Source organism: Garra rufa, chromosome 3 (genome assembly GCF_049309525.1).
Source record: "Garra rufa chromosome 3, GarRuf1.0, whole genome shotgun sequence".
Lineage (NCBI taxonomy): Eukaryota > Metazoa > Chordata > Actinopteri > Cypriniformes > Cyprinidae > Garra > Garra rufa.
Window position 1 is genome coordinate 17,868,181 of NC_133363.1, and position 17,916 is coordinate 17,886,096.

Sequence of the window (17,916 nt, forward strand, 5' to 3'; positions counted from 1 at the left end):
TTTGCAGAATAAAAGTATTGATTTCTGAACAGGACTGTATATGCAATATTAACTTTCTCTCTGCCTCCTCTTCTGACTTTCTGTTTCTCCATCAGGATGTGAGCTGTAATGAGATGCAGTCACTTCCTGTTGAGCTCGGCCAGTTAGAATGTTTAAGGGATTTAAATCTGAGAAGAAACCAGCTCACAACTTTACCAGAAGGTCAGTATCCCAGACACATGGTTAAAAACATGGTCTAGACATTATCACATAAAGTAATAGCGTGCTACCTTGCAGTTTTACTGAGATTAAGATGTTGTTTGAAATATTACAACATTCTGACTCGAATCATTATGCCAGTGGTGACCTCCCTAAATGAAGAAACGTCTCATGGTGACTCTGACAGGACACCATTATGAACTTTACTTCAATTGGTTAAAAGTCATTGGAAATATGACTCCAAAGAATAATGTTTTAAATTGTGACTAACATTTGTTTGCAGATGCAATTTAATTTGTGACATTCAAGCAATGACAAATAGTTTTTAGTACCAGTGTATATTGTATACTGACTCATTTAATGATCATTCTCTCATCGCAGAGTTGTCAGAATTGCCACTTGTCCGTTTGGATGTGTCGTGCAACCGCATATCCCACGTTCCCGTGTGCTACCGTCATCTCCGGCACCTCCAAAGCATCATCCTTGACAACAACCCCCTCCAAATGCCCCCAGCCCAGATCTGCTCCAAAGGAAAGTTCCACATCTTTAAATATCTGAACATGGAGGCCTGCAAAAGGACTCAGGACCAGTTTGAGAAAGCTCTGCGGCCCACCGCCTTCAACAGCTGGTGAGGGGAATGTCAAGGACGAGAGGTCTTAGGGTGTTGAAAGGTTTTAATTGCCAGGATCATTAAAAACTCTACTAATGCTTCTCTTGATGTGTGTGGTCTCTGCAGTCTGGAACAGGACCTGTTCCCCGGTCAGTATGGTGGCCTGGATTCTGGTTTTAACAGTGTGGACAGCGGCAGCAAAAGATGGTCAGGAAATGAGGTATAAAGAGAGCTGCAAATTTAGGCACTAATATACTGGTTGCTAAAGGCTTATTGAGTGTCGTTTTATTGGATGATGTAAATAGCTGTGTGTCTGTGTTGTTTTATTTTAGTCTGCTGATGATTTCTCAGAGCGGTCGCTGCGATTGACGGACATTTGCCGTGAGCACACAAATTTTCAGGAGGAAGAGGAGAGGAATACATTGCTAGATACACCCAAAGGTAATGTTAATGAACTCTCTAGATAAGTGGGTCTCAAGCAGTGGCCGAGGCCCACTAAGGAGCCTAATCAAATTTAAAAGGATGACTAACAGAATAAAAAATAAAATACACCAAGCATTAGAATAAGAAAAAACAACTATCAGTCAAAAGTTTTTGAACAGCAAGATTTAAATTTTTTTTTTAAAGAATTATTTTCTGCTTACCAAGCCTGCATTTATTTTATCCAAAATACAGCGAAAGCAGTAATATTGTGAAATATTTTTACTATTTAGAATAACTGCTTTCTGTTTGAATATTTTAAAATGAAATTTATTCCTGTGATTAAAGCTGAATTTTCAGCATCATTACTCCAGTCTTCAGTGTCACATGATCCTTTAGAAGTCATTCTTAAATGCAGATTTGATGTTCAATAAACATTTATTATTATTATTATTATTATTATTATTATTATTATGATTATCAATATTTAACAATATTTAACAGTTGAGTATATTTGTTTCAGGATTCTTTAATGAATAGAAAAAAAACAAGGATCAGCATTTGTAATGTTACAAAAAGATTTGGTAACATACACTATAAAAGCTTGGAGATTTTTTTTTGTGGGGCAGAATTATAATAATACTTTTATTTAGAAAGGATGCTTTAAATTGATCAAAAGGGATCATAAAGACATTTCTAATGTTGCACAGCATTTCTATTTAAAATAAAAGCTGTTCTTGAAGAAAATCTCCTCAACTGTTTTCAACTTGATAATAATAATAATAATTAAAGCTGCAAGCAGCGTTGACCGGGCCCTCGCCGTCTGGCAGTCAGGAAAACGGTGCCCAGTTGGCACATGCATTCACAATAACCCTTTGGACTAACCCTAACTGTCTCTCCTCCTCTCTGACTCTTTCTCTTACCACCCATCCCACCTCCTTACACTCAGCCACTTACCACACAAACACACACATAGAGTGCAGAGCAGAGTGAGATCAGATTTGTTTTTTAATTTACTTTCATTCGTGGAGTTTTGTATAATTATGAAATGAACTGTGTTTAATCAGAATGAATAGTTATTTGTATGAAAAAAGTTTCAAAGAGTTAGGATGCTGCACTTTAAATATATAATAAATCATTGAAAATTGAAAATGGAAAATAAAATTCTAGGCACGCTATCTGCCTCAAAAACACAGGAAACAAATATTTGAATGTATTTTGTATTTTTATTTATTTGCCATGGCAACAGCATTTGATGCATCAGGGACGCCTTTACAGACTCTCATCGGCCGTGTTTTTACATCATTCTGATGAAGTTTGAAGAAAATCGAGTACAAATATATTGTTCGTTGTTCGTTCGTGTGTTAGTTCATTAACCAATGTTAACAAAAGAGACCCTATTTTAAATAGTTACCATGTTTTATGATCTACATCCATTTTTAAATATTATTTTAATGATCTATACGCATCTGTGAAATAATTATAAACAAATATATTAAAAATAAATACATATTAACTTAGTTGATGTATTTGTTTCTCATTCTAATTAAGTGAACTGAGCAGTATAGTGTCATACTTATAAGATTTTTTATTCTATCAGTGAGATTGTATATATGTATATAAATCATATAATTTTTCCTTAAAAGATTAAAAAAAGATTTTAATGCTCTTTAAGCACCTATACAAAATAATTATGTAAAAGTACACTGACAGTACAGTCTATATCAACTGATTCTATGGATTATTTTCATTCTTATACACTGAGAATGAGCTAAATAGCATTAGAGGTCAAACGATTCCTTATCTTATGAGGACCTCTAGTGTTCATCCCTGGTATTAAAGCTTTAATCTGACAAATTTATGTGACACTTTTAATGTTTTTGGGGCCTCTGAGCATGATAACATTTTGAAACTACACGTATTTCCTAAGAATTTCTTGTTCTTTATATGTAAAAAGTTTTGATGAGTTAGAATAATGCAATTTAAAGATATATGAAAATAACTCTTCATCTTTTTTATTGTTACTTTCATAAATCACCACATCAACACCGTTCAAGATGTCCCAAAGCCGTTCACAATTTAACATCTTCAGTATCTTGGCATCATGTTGACAAAGTTTGGTGTGAACTGTCTGATTCTGCTATGAGTGATATGAATTTATTCACAGCTATATTTAAAAACACAGGAAACAAATGTTAAAGTTTGACATGTTGCCATGGCAACAGCATTTGATGTATCAAGGACCCCTTCACAGATTCTCATCGGCCGTGTTTTGATATTATTCTGATGAAGTTTGAAGCAAATTGAGTAAAATTAAGAGGTTGATTTAAAAGCGTTTTGCAAGCAACACACTTCCTGCTGCCAGTTGGTGGCGCTATAACTTTGACTCATAATAGTCACATCTCTGTGATCGGTATCATACGACGAACAAACTGCTTAAGTTTGGTCAAAATCAGATAAAGTGTGTCAAAATTATTAGACATTTCCTGTTTCTCATTTCTCGCCATAATTTGTCGCCCTGCCACGGCCAAACCGTTCGAGATACCAAAAATCCCCTGGCAATTTTGCATTCCCAATATCTTGAGATCATGCTGAACGAGTTTGGTGGCCATCGGTGGAAAGGTCTAGGAGGAGTATTTCAAATTCCACAGCTTGATTTTTCCAAAAATCCATATTTAAATAAAAATAGCTGACTTCCTGTTGGTCGTAGCTAATGGGTGTAAATTAGAAAGTTGTCCGGCTTGATGAGTCCAATATATGTACCGAGTTTGGTGACTGTAGGACAAAGTAACCCCCCAACTTTTGTCAAAAGGTGGCGCTATGGAGCGCCTGCTCCACGCCCATTTATGGGCTTTTATCAGTGTTTAACTGTCATTAATACAGATGTGTGTGTTGAGTTTCATGAAATTCTAAGCATTTTAAGTGGCTCAAAAACACAAAAAACTAAAGTTAAAGTTTGACACGTTGCCATGGCAACATGATAAAAGTTATGGATAACGCCCTTCACAGATTCTTATCGGTCGTGTTTTGACATTATTGGGATGAAGTTTGAAGCAAATTGAGTAAAATTAAGAGGCTGAGTTTAAAGCGTTTCAAAAACGTCATGCTTTCTGCTGCCAGTTGGTGGCGCTATAACTTTGACTCATAATAGTCACATCACTGTGATCGGCATCAGACGATGAACAAACTGCTGAAGTTTGGTCAAAATCAGACAAAGTATGTCAAAGTTATTAGGCACTTCCTGTTTCTCATTTCTCGCCATAAATTTGTCGCCCCGTCACGGTCAAACCGTTCGAGATATCAAAAATCCCCTGGCAATTTTGCGTCCCCAATGTCTTGAGATCATGCTGACCGAGTTTGGTGGCCATCGGTGGAAAGGCCTAGTAGGAGTATTTCAAATTCCATTGCATGCACTTTTTAGACATCCCTGAATAGCCGACTTCCTGTTTGGCGAAGCACGGACTATGAGTGTGAAATTTGTTCGGCCCGATGAGGTCTATATGTGTATGAATTTTGGTGACTCTAGGTCAACCGTTGTGCGTTCCAGAGCCCTTCAAAAGTCGCAATTTTTAACGCTGTGCCATGCCCCCCCCAGGTGACCCCCCCATGTCAAAGTCTGTCCGGCCCTGATGGCCGCAGGTTCCAATGTGTGTGCAAAGTTTCAAGAGTTTTCGTGTATGTTAAGGCCCCCGAAATCCCCCAAAACATTGAAAAAAAAAAAATAATAATAATAATAATAATAATTAAAGCTGCAAGCAGCGATGACCGGGCCCTCGCCGTCTGCGCAGTCGCCATCCCGATAGGATCAGGAAAACGGTGCCCAGTTGGCACATGCATTAACAGTAACCCTTTGGACTAACCCTAACTGTCTCTCCTCCTCTCTGACTCTTTCTCTTACCACCCATCCCCCCTCCTTACACTCAACCACTTACCACACAAACAAGAGTGCAGAGCAGAGTGAGATCAGATATGTTTTTTTATTTTCTTTCATTCGTGGAGTTTTGTATAATTATGAAATGAACTGTGTTTGATCAGAATGAATAGTTATTTGTATGAAAAAAGTTTCAAAGAGTTAGGATGCTGCACTTTAAATATATAATAAATCATTGAAAATTGAAAATGGAAAATGAAATTCTAAGCACGCTATCTGCCTTAAATATCACAGGAAACAAATATTTGAATGTATTTTTTATTTTTATTTATTTGCCATGGCAACAGCATGTGATGCATAAGGGCTTTTACATTATTCTGATGAAGTTTGAAGAAAATCGAGTACAAATATATTGTTCGTTGTTTGTTCGTGTTTGTTAGTTCATTAACCATTGTTAACAAAAGAGACCCTATTTTAAATAGTTACCATGTTTTATGGTCTACAAGCATTTTTAAATATTATTTTAATAATCTATAAGCATCTGTGAAATAATTATAAACAAATATATTAAAAATAAATACATATTAACTTAGTTGATTTTTTTTTGGCCTTTTTGTATTTGTTTCTCATTCTAATTAAGTGAACTGAGCAGTATAGTTTCATACTTATAAGATTTTTTGTTCTACCAGTGAGAGTGTATATATGTATTTAAATCATATAATTTTTCCTTAAAAGATAAAAAAAAAAGATTTTAATGCTCTTTAAGCACCTATACAAAATAATTATGTAAAATTACACTGACAGTACAGTATATATCAACTGATTCTATGGATTATTGTCATTCTTATACACTGAGAATGAGCTAAATAGCATTAGAGGTCAAATGATTCCTTATCTTATGAGGACCTCTAGTGTTCATCCCTGGTATTAGAGCTTTAATCTGACAAATTTATGTGACACTTTTAATGTTTTGGGGGCCTCTGAGCATGATAACATTTTGAAACTACACGCATTTCCTAAGAATTTCTTGTTCTTTATATGTAAAAAGTTTTGATGAGTTAGAATAATGCAATTTAAAGATATATGAAAATAACTCTTCATCTTTTTTATTGTTACTTTCATAAATCACCACATCAACACTGTTCAAGATATCCCAAAGCCATTCACAATATAGGGAACATTTTCCCTATATTCTGATGATGACGATAAGAACATGTAATTCATGAGGATAACAAAATGTTATTATTGCTTGCTTTACGTCCACCACTTCTGCTTAAATGTCATCGTTACCTATCTGTACAATTTGTGTGTGGATATTGCTTTGCAGGTGACTCCTGTTATAAGACATCACTTTTAAGCGCTACATAACTAAGAAAGAATCAATTAGGAAAACGGTGCCCAGTTGGCACATGCATTCACAGTAACCCTCAGTCAGTTGGATTTAAAGTTTACTGAATTGAAAGGGTTAAACTTTAAAATCAACACACAGACACATACACACAATATATAAAATTGCCAACCAGTTTCATTTGTTAACATTAACTATATTAGTTAACATGAACAATAATTAAATAGTATTTATTAATGTTAATTAATATTAAGCTAAAAAAAAGTATTCATATATTGTTTAATGGTAAAATAGTATATTTTAACATTAGTTTATGTACTGTGAATTAACATGAACATGAACACAGTTCATGTGGGTGTACAGCAATACACAAAGTGCTCTATAAACGCTTCTTTCTTTCAAAATATCTTTAAAAATCAAGTTGAGTATTGTAATGGGGCGATATATATATATATATATATAACTGATCTTAAAATGGTAAAATTTTCAGATGTTTTGAACAGATAACAGCAAAGTTTGTTTTGTTGACAAAGTTTGTCTTGAAACTGTTAATTAAAATGTTATATTCAATAAATAACACTATGAAAATAAATGTCTATCAATGAAGATAAACCGCTCATGCTAAAAAGTTGTATTTTTCTTAATCTTTTGCTATGTGACTGAATAGGACAAGTTCATGGTACAGTTTAGTAAAAAATAAATAAAAAAACAACAACTGCAAAATACAAACAATGAAAGACTTAGTGACCCTTTATATTTTCTCAAAATATCAGACTCTCAAAGATCAAACATATTTATGTAACATCAATGTGCATTTTTTCCTCAAAGATGGTCTTTAGCAAGACAGCATGTTCTACTCTCTCTCCCTCTCTCCCTTTCACCCCTCCCCCTTCAGTCTCTCTTCAGTCACTTAATGGTGACTGAACACAGACACTCAAGGCAGAGTGACAGCAGGCTTCTGATTTCTTTTTTTAATTTTCTTTAATTCGTAGAAGCTTGAATTAAATTGATATTTACAGCACTTGCTCAGAATGATAAGATCTCTGTGTGAAAAAAGTTTTAAATAGTTAAGATGCTGCACTTTAAAGATATAGAAAATGACGGTTATACATCTTTAAAAAATCACCACGTCAACACCGTTCAAGATATCCCAAAACCGCTCGCAATTTAACATCTTCAGAATCTTCTCTCCATGTTAAAAAAGTTTGGTGTGAACAGCTTGTTCTTCTTAGGAGGAGTATAAATTTGTTTACAGCCTGATTTTTCCAAAAATCCACATTCAAATCAAAATAGCCGGCTTCCTGTTGGTGTTAGCTAATTAGTTTAATTTAGAAAGTTGTCCAGATTGATGAGAACAATATATGTACAGAGTTTGGTGACTGTAGGAAAAACTAACCCCCCAACTTTTGTCAAAAGATGGCGCTATAGAGTGCCTGCTCCACGCCCATTTATGATCTTTTGCCAGTGTCTAACTATCATTAATATTGATGTGTGTGTTGAGTTTCATGAAATTCTAAGCATGTTATCTGCCTCGAAAAGACAGGAATCTAATTTTAAAGTTTGAGACGTTGCCATGGCAACAGCATTTGATTTATCATCGACCCCTTTACATATTCTTATCGGCCGTGTTTTGACATGATTTTAATGAAGTTTAAAGAAAATCAAGTAAAATTAAGAGGCTGATTTCAAAGCATTTTGAAAATGACACGCTTCCTGCTGCCAGTTGGTGGCGCTATAACTTTGACTCATAATAGTCACCTTTATGGAATCGGCATCATACAACGAACAATCTGGTGAAGTTTCATCAGAATCAGGCAATGTGTGCAACAGTTATTAGACACTTCCTGTTTCTCATTTCTCGCCATAACTTTGTCGCCTTGCCACGGCCAAACCGTTCGAGATATCAAAAATCCCCTCGCAATTTAGCGTCCCCAATGTCTTGAGATCATGCTGACCGAGTTTGGTGACAATCGTATGGAAATCCTGGGAGGAGTACGTTAAATTCCAGAGCATGCGCTTTTTATACAGCCCTAAATATCTCACTTCCTGTTGCATTGAGAAAATGACATAGAGTACAAAAGTTGTTCAGCTCAATGAGTTCTATATGTGTACCGAGTTTCATATGTGTACGTTCAAGTATGTGTGCTATATGGCCCTCAAAATTCCAGGGGGCGCTGTAGAGTCCCCTTGCCACGCCCCGGTACCAGCCTCTGTGGCGTCCTGATGGCCGCAGATTCCGACATGTGTGCAAATTTTCAAGAGTTTTTGAGTATGTTAAGACCCCCTTAAGTGCCCGGAAGGTTAACAAAAAAAAAAATAAAAAAAAATTAAAGCTGCAAGCAGCGTTGACCGGGCCCTCGCCGTCTGGCAGTCGCCATCCCGATAGCATCAGGAAAACGGTGCCCAGTTGGCACATGCATTCACAATAACCCTTTGGACTAACCCTAACTGTCTCTCCTCCTGTCTGACTCTTTCTCTTACCACCCATCCCACCTCCTTACACTCAGCCACTTACCACACAAACACACACAAAGAGTGCAGAGCAGAGTGAGATCAGATTTGTTTTTTAATTTTCTTTCATTCGTGGAGTTTTGTATAATTATGAAATGAACTGTGTTTAATCAGAATGAATAGTTATTTGTATGAAAAAAGTTTCAAAGAGTTAGGATGCTGCACTTTAAATATATAATAAATCATTGAAAATTGAAAATGGAAAATGAAATTCTAGGCACGCTATCTGCCTCAAAAACACAGGAAACAAATATTTGAATGTATTTTGTATTTTTATTTATTTGCCATGGCAACAGCATTTGATGCATCAGGGACGCCTTTACAGACTCTCATCGGCCGTGTTTTTACATCATTCTGATGAAGTTTGAAGAAAATCGAGTACAAAAATATTGTTCGTTGTTCGTTCGTGTGTTAGTTCATTAACCAATGTTAACAAAAGAGACCCTATTTTAAATAGTTACCATGTTTTATGATCTACATCCATTTTTTAATATTATTTTAATGATCTATAAGCATCTGTGAAATAATTATAAACAAATATATTAAAAATAAATACATTAACTTAGTTGATGTATTTGTTTCTCATTCTAATTAAGTGAACTGAGCAGTATAGTGTCATACTTATAAGATTTTTTATTCTATCAGTGAGATTGTATATATGTATATAAATCATATAATTTTTCCTTAAAAGATTAAAAAAAGATTTTAATGCTCTTTAAGCACCTATACAAAATAATTATGTAAAAGTACACTGTCAGTACAGTCTATATCAACTGATTATATGGATTATTTTCATTCTTATACACTGAGAATGAGCTAAATAGCATTAGAGGTCAAACGATTCCTTATCTTATGAGGACCTCTAGTGTTCATCCCTGGTATTAGAGCTTTAATCTGACAAATTTATGTGACACTTTTAATGTTTTTGGGGCCTCTGAGCATGATAACATTTTGAAACTACACGTATTTCCTAAGAATTTCTTGTTCTTTATATGTAAAAAGTTTTGATGAGTTAGAATAATGCAATTTAAAGATATATGAAAATAACTCTTCATCTTTTTTATTGTTACTTTCATAAATCACCACATCAACACCGTTCAAGATGTCCCAAAGCCGTTCACAATTTAACATCTTCAGTATCTTGGCATCATGTTGACAAAGTTTGCTGTGAACTGTCTGATTCTGCTATGAGTGATATGAATTTATTCACAGCTATATTTAAAAACACAGGAAACAAATGTTAAAGTTTGACATGTTGCCATGGCAACAGAATTTGATGTATCAAGGACCCCTTCACAGATTCTCATCGGCCTTGTTTTGATATTATTCTGATGAAGTTTGAAGCAAATTGAGTAAAATTAAGAGGTTGATTTAAAAGCGTTTTGCAAGCAACACACTTCCTGCTGCCAGTTGGTGGCGCTATAACTTTGACTCATAATAGTCACATCTCTGTGATCGGTATCATACGACGAACAAACTGCTTAAGTTTGGTCAAAATCAGATAAAGTGTGTCAAAATTATTAGACATTTCCTGTTTCTCATTTCTCGCCATAATTTGTCGCCCTGCCACGGCCAAACCGTTCGAGATAGCAAAAATCCCCTGGCAATTTTGCATTCCCAATATCTTGAGATCATGCTGACCGAGTTTGGTGGCCATCGGTGGAAAGGTCTAGGAGGAGTATTTCAAATTCCACAGCTTGATTTTTCCAAAAATCCATATTTAAATAAAATTAGCTGACTTCCTGTTGGTCGTAGCTAATGGGTGTAAATTAGAAAGTTGTCCGGCTTGATGAGTCCAATATTTGTACCGAGTTTGGTGACTGTAGGACAAAGTAACCCCCCAACTTTAGTCAAAAGGTGGCGCTATGGAGCGCCTGCTCCACGCCCATTTATGGGCTTTTATCAGTGTTTAACTGTCATTAATACAGATGTGTATGTTGAGTTTCATGAAATTCTAAGCATTTTAAGTGGCTCAAAAACACAAAAAACTAAAGTTAAAGTTTGACACGTTGCCATGGCAACATGATAAAAGTTATGGATAACGCCCTTCACAGATTCTTATCGGTCGTGTTTTGACATTATTGTGATGAAGTTTGAAGCAAATTGAGTAAAATTAAGAGGCTGAGTTTAAAGCGTTTCAAAAACGTCACGCTTTCTGCTGCCAGTTGGTGGCGCTATAACTTTGACTCATAATAGTCACATCTCTGTGATCGGCATCAGACGATGAACAAACTGCTGAAGTTTGGTCAAAATCAGACAAAGTATGTCAAAGTTATTAGGCACTTCCTGTTTCTCATTTCTCGCCATAAATTTGTCGCCCCGTCACGGTCAAACCGTTCGAGATATCAAAAATCCCCTGGCAATTTTGCGTCCCCAATGTCTTGAGATCATTCTGACCGAGTTTGGTGGCCATCGGTGGAAAGGCCTAGTAGGAGTATTTCAAATTCCATTGCATGCACTTTTTAGACATCCCTGAATAGCCGACTTCCTGTTTGGCGAAGCACGGACTATGAGTGTGAAATTTGTTCGGCCCGATGAGGTCTATATGTGTATGAATTTTGGTGACTGTAGGTCAACTGTTGTGCGCTCCAGAGCCCTTCAAAAGTCGCAATTTTTAACGCTGTGCCATGCCCCCCCCAGGTGACCCCCCCATGTCAAAGTCTGTCCGGCCCTGATGGCCACAGGTTCCAATGTGTGTGCAAAGTTTCAAGAGTTTTCGTGTATGTTAAGGCCCCCGAAATCCCCCAAAACATTGAAAAAAAAATAATAATAATAATAATAATTAAAGCTGCAAGCAGCGTTGACCGGGCCCTCGCCGTCTGGCAGTCGCCATCCCGATAGCATCAGGAAAACGGTGCCCAGTTGGCACATGCATTCACAATAACCCTTTGGACTAACCCTAACTGTCTCTCCTCCTGTCTGACTCTTTCTCTTACCACCCATCCCACCTCCTTACACTCAGCCACTTACCACACAAACACACACATAGAGTGCAGAGCAGAGTGAGATCAGATTTGTTTTTTAATTTTCTTTCATTCGTGGAGTTTTATATAATTATGAAATGAACTGTGTTTAATCAGAATGAATAGTTATTTGTATGAAAAAAGTTTCAAAGAGTTAGGATGCTGCACTTTAAATATATAACAAATCATTGAAAATTGAAAATGGGAAATGAAATTCTAGGCACGCTATCTGCCTCAAAAACACAGGAAACAAATATTTGAATGTATTTTGTATTTTGTATTTTTTTTATTTGCCATGGCAACAGCATTTGATGCATCAGGGACACCTTTACAGACTCTCATCAGCCGTGTTTTTACATCATTCTGATGAAGTTTGAAGAAAATCGAGTACAAATATATTGTTCGTTGTTCGTTCGTGTGTTAGTTCATTAACCAATGTTAACAAAAGAGACCCTATTTTAAATAGTTACCATGTTTTATGATCTACATCCATTTTTTAATATTATTTTAATGATCTATAAGCATCTGTGAAATAATTATAAACAAATATATTAAAAATAAATACATATTTACTTAGTTGATGTATTTGTTTCTCATTCTAATTAAGTGAACTGAGCAGTATAGTGTCATACTTATAAGATTTTTTATTCTATCAGTGAGATTGTATATATGTATATAAATCATATAATTTTTCCTTAAAAGATTAAAAAAAGATTTTAATGCTCTTTAAGCACCTATACAAAATAATTATGTAAAAGTACACTGACAGTACAGTCTATATCAACTGATTCTATTGATTATTTTCATTCTTATACACTGAGAATGAGCTAAATAGCATTAGAGGTCAAACGATTCCTTATCTTATGAGGACCTCTAGTGTTCATCCCTGGTATTAGAGCTTTAATCTGACAAATTTATGTGACACTTTTAATGTTTTTGGGGCCTCTGAGCATGATAACATTTTGAAACTACACGTATTTCCTAAGAATTTCTTGTTCTTTATATGTAAAAAGTTTTGATGAGTTAGAATAATGCAATTTAAAGATATATGAAAATAACTCTTCATCTTTTTTATTGTTACTTTCATAAATCACCACATCAACACCATTCAAGATGTCCCAAAGCCGTTCACAATTTAACATCTTCAGTATCTTGGCATCATGTTGACAAAGTTTGCTGTGAACTGTCTGATTCTGCTATGAGTGATATGAATTTATTCACAGCTATATTTAAAAACACAGGAAACAAATGTTAAAGTTTGACATGTTGCCATGGCAACAGCATTTGATGTATCAAGGACCCCTTCACAGATTCTCATCGGCCGTGTTTTGATATTATTCTGATGAAGTTTGAAGCAAATTGAGTAAAATTAAGAGGTTGATTTAAAAGCGTTTTGCAAGCAACACACTTCCTGCTGCCAGTTGGTGGCGCTATAACTTTGACTCATAATAGTCACATCTCTGTGATCGGTATCATACGACGAACAAACTGCTTAAGTTTGGTCAAAATCAGATAAAGTGTGTCAAAATTATTAGACATTTCCTGTTTCTCATTTCTCGCCATAATTCGTCGCCCTGCCACGGCCAAACCGTTCGAGATACCAAAAATCCCCTGGCAATTTTGCATTCCCAATATCTTGAGATCATGCTGACCGAGTTTGGTGGCCATCGGTGGAAAGGTCTGGGAGGAGTATTTCAAATTCCACAGCTTGATTTTTCAAAAAATCCATATTTAAATAAAAATAGCTGACTTCCTGTTGGTCGTAGCTAATGGGTGTAAATTAGAAAGTTGTCCGGCTTGATGAGTCCAATATATGTACCGAGTTTGGTGACTGTAGGACAAAGTAATCCCCCAACTTTTGTCAAAAGGTGGCGCTATGGAGCGCCTGCTCCACACCCATTTATGGGCTTTTATCAGTGTTTAACTGTCATTAATACAGATGTGTGTGTTGAGTTTCATGAAATTCTAAGCATTTTAAGTGGCTCAAAAACACAAAAAACTAAAGTTAAAGTTTGACACGTTGCCATGGCAACATGATAAAAGTTATGGATAACGCCCTTCACAGATTCTTATCGGTCGTGTTTTGACATTATTGTGATGAAGTTTGAAGCAAATTGAGTAAAATTAAGAGGCTGAGTTTAAAGCGTTTCTAAAACGTCACGCTTTCTGCTGCCAGTTGGTGGCGCTATAACTTTGACTCATAATAGTCACATCTCTGTGATCGGCATCAGACGGTGAACAAATTGCTGAAGTTTGGTCAAAATCAGACAAAGTATGTCAAAGTTATTAGGCACTTCCTGTTTCTCATTTCTCGCCATAAATTTGTCGCCCCGTCACGGTCAAACCGTTCGAGATATCAAAAATCCCCTGGCAATTTTGCGTCCCCAATGTCTTGAGATCATGCTGACCGAGTTTGGTGGCCATCGGTGGAAAGGCCTAGTAGGAGTATTTCAAATTCCATTGCATGCACTTTTTAGACATCCCTGAATAGCCGACTTCCTGTTTGGCGAAGCACGGACTATGAGTGTGAAATTTGTTCGGCCCGATGAGGTCTATATGTGTATGAATTTTGGTGACTGTAGGTCAACCGTTGTGCGCTCCAGAGCCCTTCAAAAGTCGCAATTTTTAACGCTGTGCCATGCCCCCCCCAGGTGACCCCCCCATGTCAAAGTCTGTCCGGCCCTGATGGCCGCAGGTTCCAATGTGTGTGCAAAGTTTCAAGAGTTTTCGTGTATGTTAAGGCCCCCGAAATCCCCCAAAACATTGAAAAAAAAAAAAAAATAATAATAATAATAATAATAATAATAATCCTTAGAAAAACAATAGGGCCTTCGCCCTTTTGGGCTCGGGCCCTAATAATAATTAAAGCTGCAAGCAGCGATGACCGGGCCCTCGCCATCTGCGCAGTCACCATACCGATAGCATCAGGAAAACGGTGCCCAGTTGGCACATGCATTCACAGTAACCCTTCTTCCAGGGTCGATTTAAAGTTTACCGAATTGAAAGGGTTAATTAAAATCAACACACAGACACATACACATACACACAATATTTAAAATGTTGCCATCCAGTTTAATTTGTTAACATTAACTATATTAGTTAACATGAACAATAATTAAATGGCATTTATTAATGTTAATTAATATTAAGCTAAAGAAAGTATTCATATATTATTAAAAGGTACATTAGTACATTTATTTATATTTGTTAAAAATATTTGTGGGTTCATGTATTTATAATACATTATAAGGGTATTCTTAAGGCATTATAAGGAATGCATAATACATTATAAAAAACCTTATAATATGTTGTATAATCTCATGAGCATTCATAAGAACAGTTTTAATGTATTAGAATTTTTACTTTTTTTATTATAGCTTTTATGAGTATGATTACCTCCTCATAGTTAGCCATCTTACTGATGTCACTTTACTTAAAGCATACAAAGATCACTTATAAGTAATAATAATAATAATTCTCAAATAGCCATAAGATCAGGTATCAGATCAGATGAATGTATAATATGATCAGTTTAATTATTTTGATGGTACCCGTTAGACAGCTTTTTATAAGTAACTCTGCAACTGCATGTCAGCTAGCAGTAATTATTATTAGTAGTGTGCTAAATATGTGCTAACACTGTATTTTGACAGTTCCCCAAAAGACAAACTGATTATAAGTAACTTTGCAAGAACATGAACCTTCTACTTAGCCTAACATTAATCTAAGTCTACACTGTAAGGAGTGTTAGTTGGTGAGATTTAGTTGCTTATAGTCAATAGAATAGAATATAATGTAAAAAATAAATCTAATATGATATAGTCCATTACAAATGAAGTAGATTTAATATGGTGTCTATTGTGTGTTATAAATCATAATCTTAAAAGTTATAACCTCTAATATTTAAGTATTATAATGTATGATATTTGTTGTTATGAATATTCATTGGATGATATAATATATTATATTATACGTTTTTTTTATAATGCATTATGCGTTCATTATAATGCCTTAGAAATACCCTTGTAACAGGGGCTTCATAGAAAGTGTTACCAAATCAGTGAGAGACAAACAAAACATTTCATAATTTTTCATAAAAAAAATAAAATAATGCTTTTTAGTGTTTATTTTAAAATTATTTAAAAGTATTCTGAAAGTACAGTACATAACAACTGCAAATTAATCTATGCATTCGTTTCTTTGTTGTACATTATGAATGAGCAGAATAGCTTTAGAGGTAAAAATATTCCTTATCATACGAGGACCTCTGGTGTTCATGCCTTGTATTACAGTTTTCATTTCTCTCTTTCACTTCTGGATACTTTTAATGTTTTTGGGGCCTCTGAGCATGATAAAATTTTGATACCAAGCGTATTTTCTAAGAATGATTTGTTCTTCATATATACAAAGTTTTGAAGAGTTGGTATTAGGCACTTTAAAGATATATGAAAATTAATGCTACTTTTTTTACTGTGACTTTAAAAAATCACCACATCAACACCATTCAAGATATCCCAAATCCGCTCACAATTTAGCATTTTGAGTATATTCTTATCATGTTGACAAAGTTTGGTGTGAACTTCTTGTTTCTGCTTTGTTTAGTATGATTTTATTTACAGCCTGAATTTTCCAAAAATCCACATTCAAATAAAAATAGCCAACTTCCTGTTTATTATAGCTAATGAGTGTTAATTAGAAAGTTGTCCGGATTGATGAGAGCAATATACGTACCAAGTTTGGTGACTGTAGGCAAAACTAAACCCCCAACTTTTGTCAAAAGGTGGCGCTATAGAGTGCCTCCTCCACGCCCATTTATAGGCTTTTATCAGTGTCTAAATATCATTAATACAGATGTGTGTGTTGAGTTTCATGAAATTCCAAGTATTTTAAGTGGCTCGAAAACACAAAAAACTAAAGTTAAAGTTTGACACATTGCCATGGCAACATGATAAAAGTTATCGATAATGCCCTTCACAGATTCTCATCAGCCGTGTTTCGACATTATTGGGATGAAGTTTGAAGCAAATTGAGTAAAATTAAGAGGCTGATTTAAAAGCATTTATAAAACGTTGCGCTTTCTGCTGCCAGTTGGTGGCGCTATAACTTTGACTCATAATAGTCACATCTCTGTGACTGGCATCATACGATGAACAAACTGCTGAAGTTTGGTCAAAATCAGACAAAGTGTGTTAAAGTTATTAGACACTTCCTGTTTCTCATTTCTCGCCATAATTTTGTCGCCCCGCCACGGCCAAACCGTTTGAAATATCAAAATTCCCCTGGCAATTTTGTTTCCCCAATGTCTTGAGATCATGCTGACCGAGTTTGGAGGCCATCGGTGGAAAGGCCTTGAAGGAGTATTTCAAATTCCATTGCATGCGCTTTTTAGACATCCCTGAATAGCTGACTTCCTGTTGGGCGAAGCACGGACTTTGAGCATTAGAGTTGTTCGGCCCGATGAGGTCTATATGTGTATGAATTTTGATAAATATAGGTCAACCGGTGTGTGCTCCAGAGTCCCTCAAAAGTTGAAATTTTTAACGCTGTGCCACGCCCCCCCCAGGTGACCCCCCCATGTCAAAGTTTGTCCGGCCCTGATGGCCGCAGGTTCCAATGCGTGTGCAAAGTTTCAAGAGTTTTCGTGTATGTTAAGGACCCCGAAATCCCCCAAAACATTGATGAAATAATAATAATAATAATAATTAAAGCTGCGAGCAGCGATGAACGGGCCCTCGCACCCGGGCTCACCGCCGACCGGTGGCTTCAGGAAAACAGCAAACGGTGGGCAGTATGCTTTTAATACAGTAAATGTAGAAAAAATATGTCATAAGTCATTTAAATGTGCCAAACTTGCCGCTGCCAGCTGGTGGCACTATGCCTATAACTGATTATTGGCATGTAGATGTGTTCAGGCCAGCACTTTTATCAAACATATGAAGTTTGGTGCAGATTGACCTTGGTATGTTTGAGTTAGTGAAAGATATGAGATATCCTG

General features: G+C 35.7%; 1 protein-coding gene across 2 annotated transcripts in view; it reads left to right on the forward strand.

The window, feature by feature from the left end:
* Positions 1-17,916, forward strand: part of lrch4 (leucine-rich repeats and calponin homology (CH) domain containing 4) — a 96,202-nt gene that overhangs the window by 32,194 nt on the left and 46,092 nt on the right. For both annotated transcript variants that reach the window (XM_073835794.1, XM_073835793.1), the window contains exons 4-7: positions 96-201; positions 580-826; positions 935-1,028; positions 1,141-1,249. In XM_073835794.1, the coding sequence (XP_073691895.1) occupies positions 96-201; positions 580-826; positions 935-1,028; positions 1,141-1,249 (556 nt within the window). The remainder of the gene's footprint in view (positions 1-95; positions 202-579; positions 827-934; positions 1,029-1,140; positions 1,250-17,916) is intronic.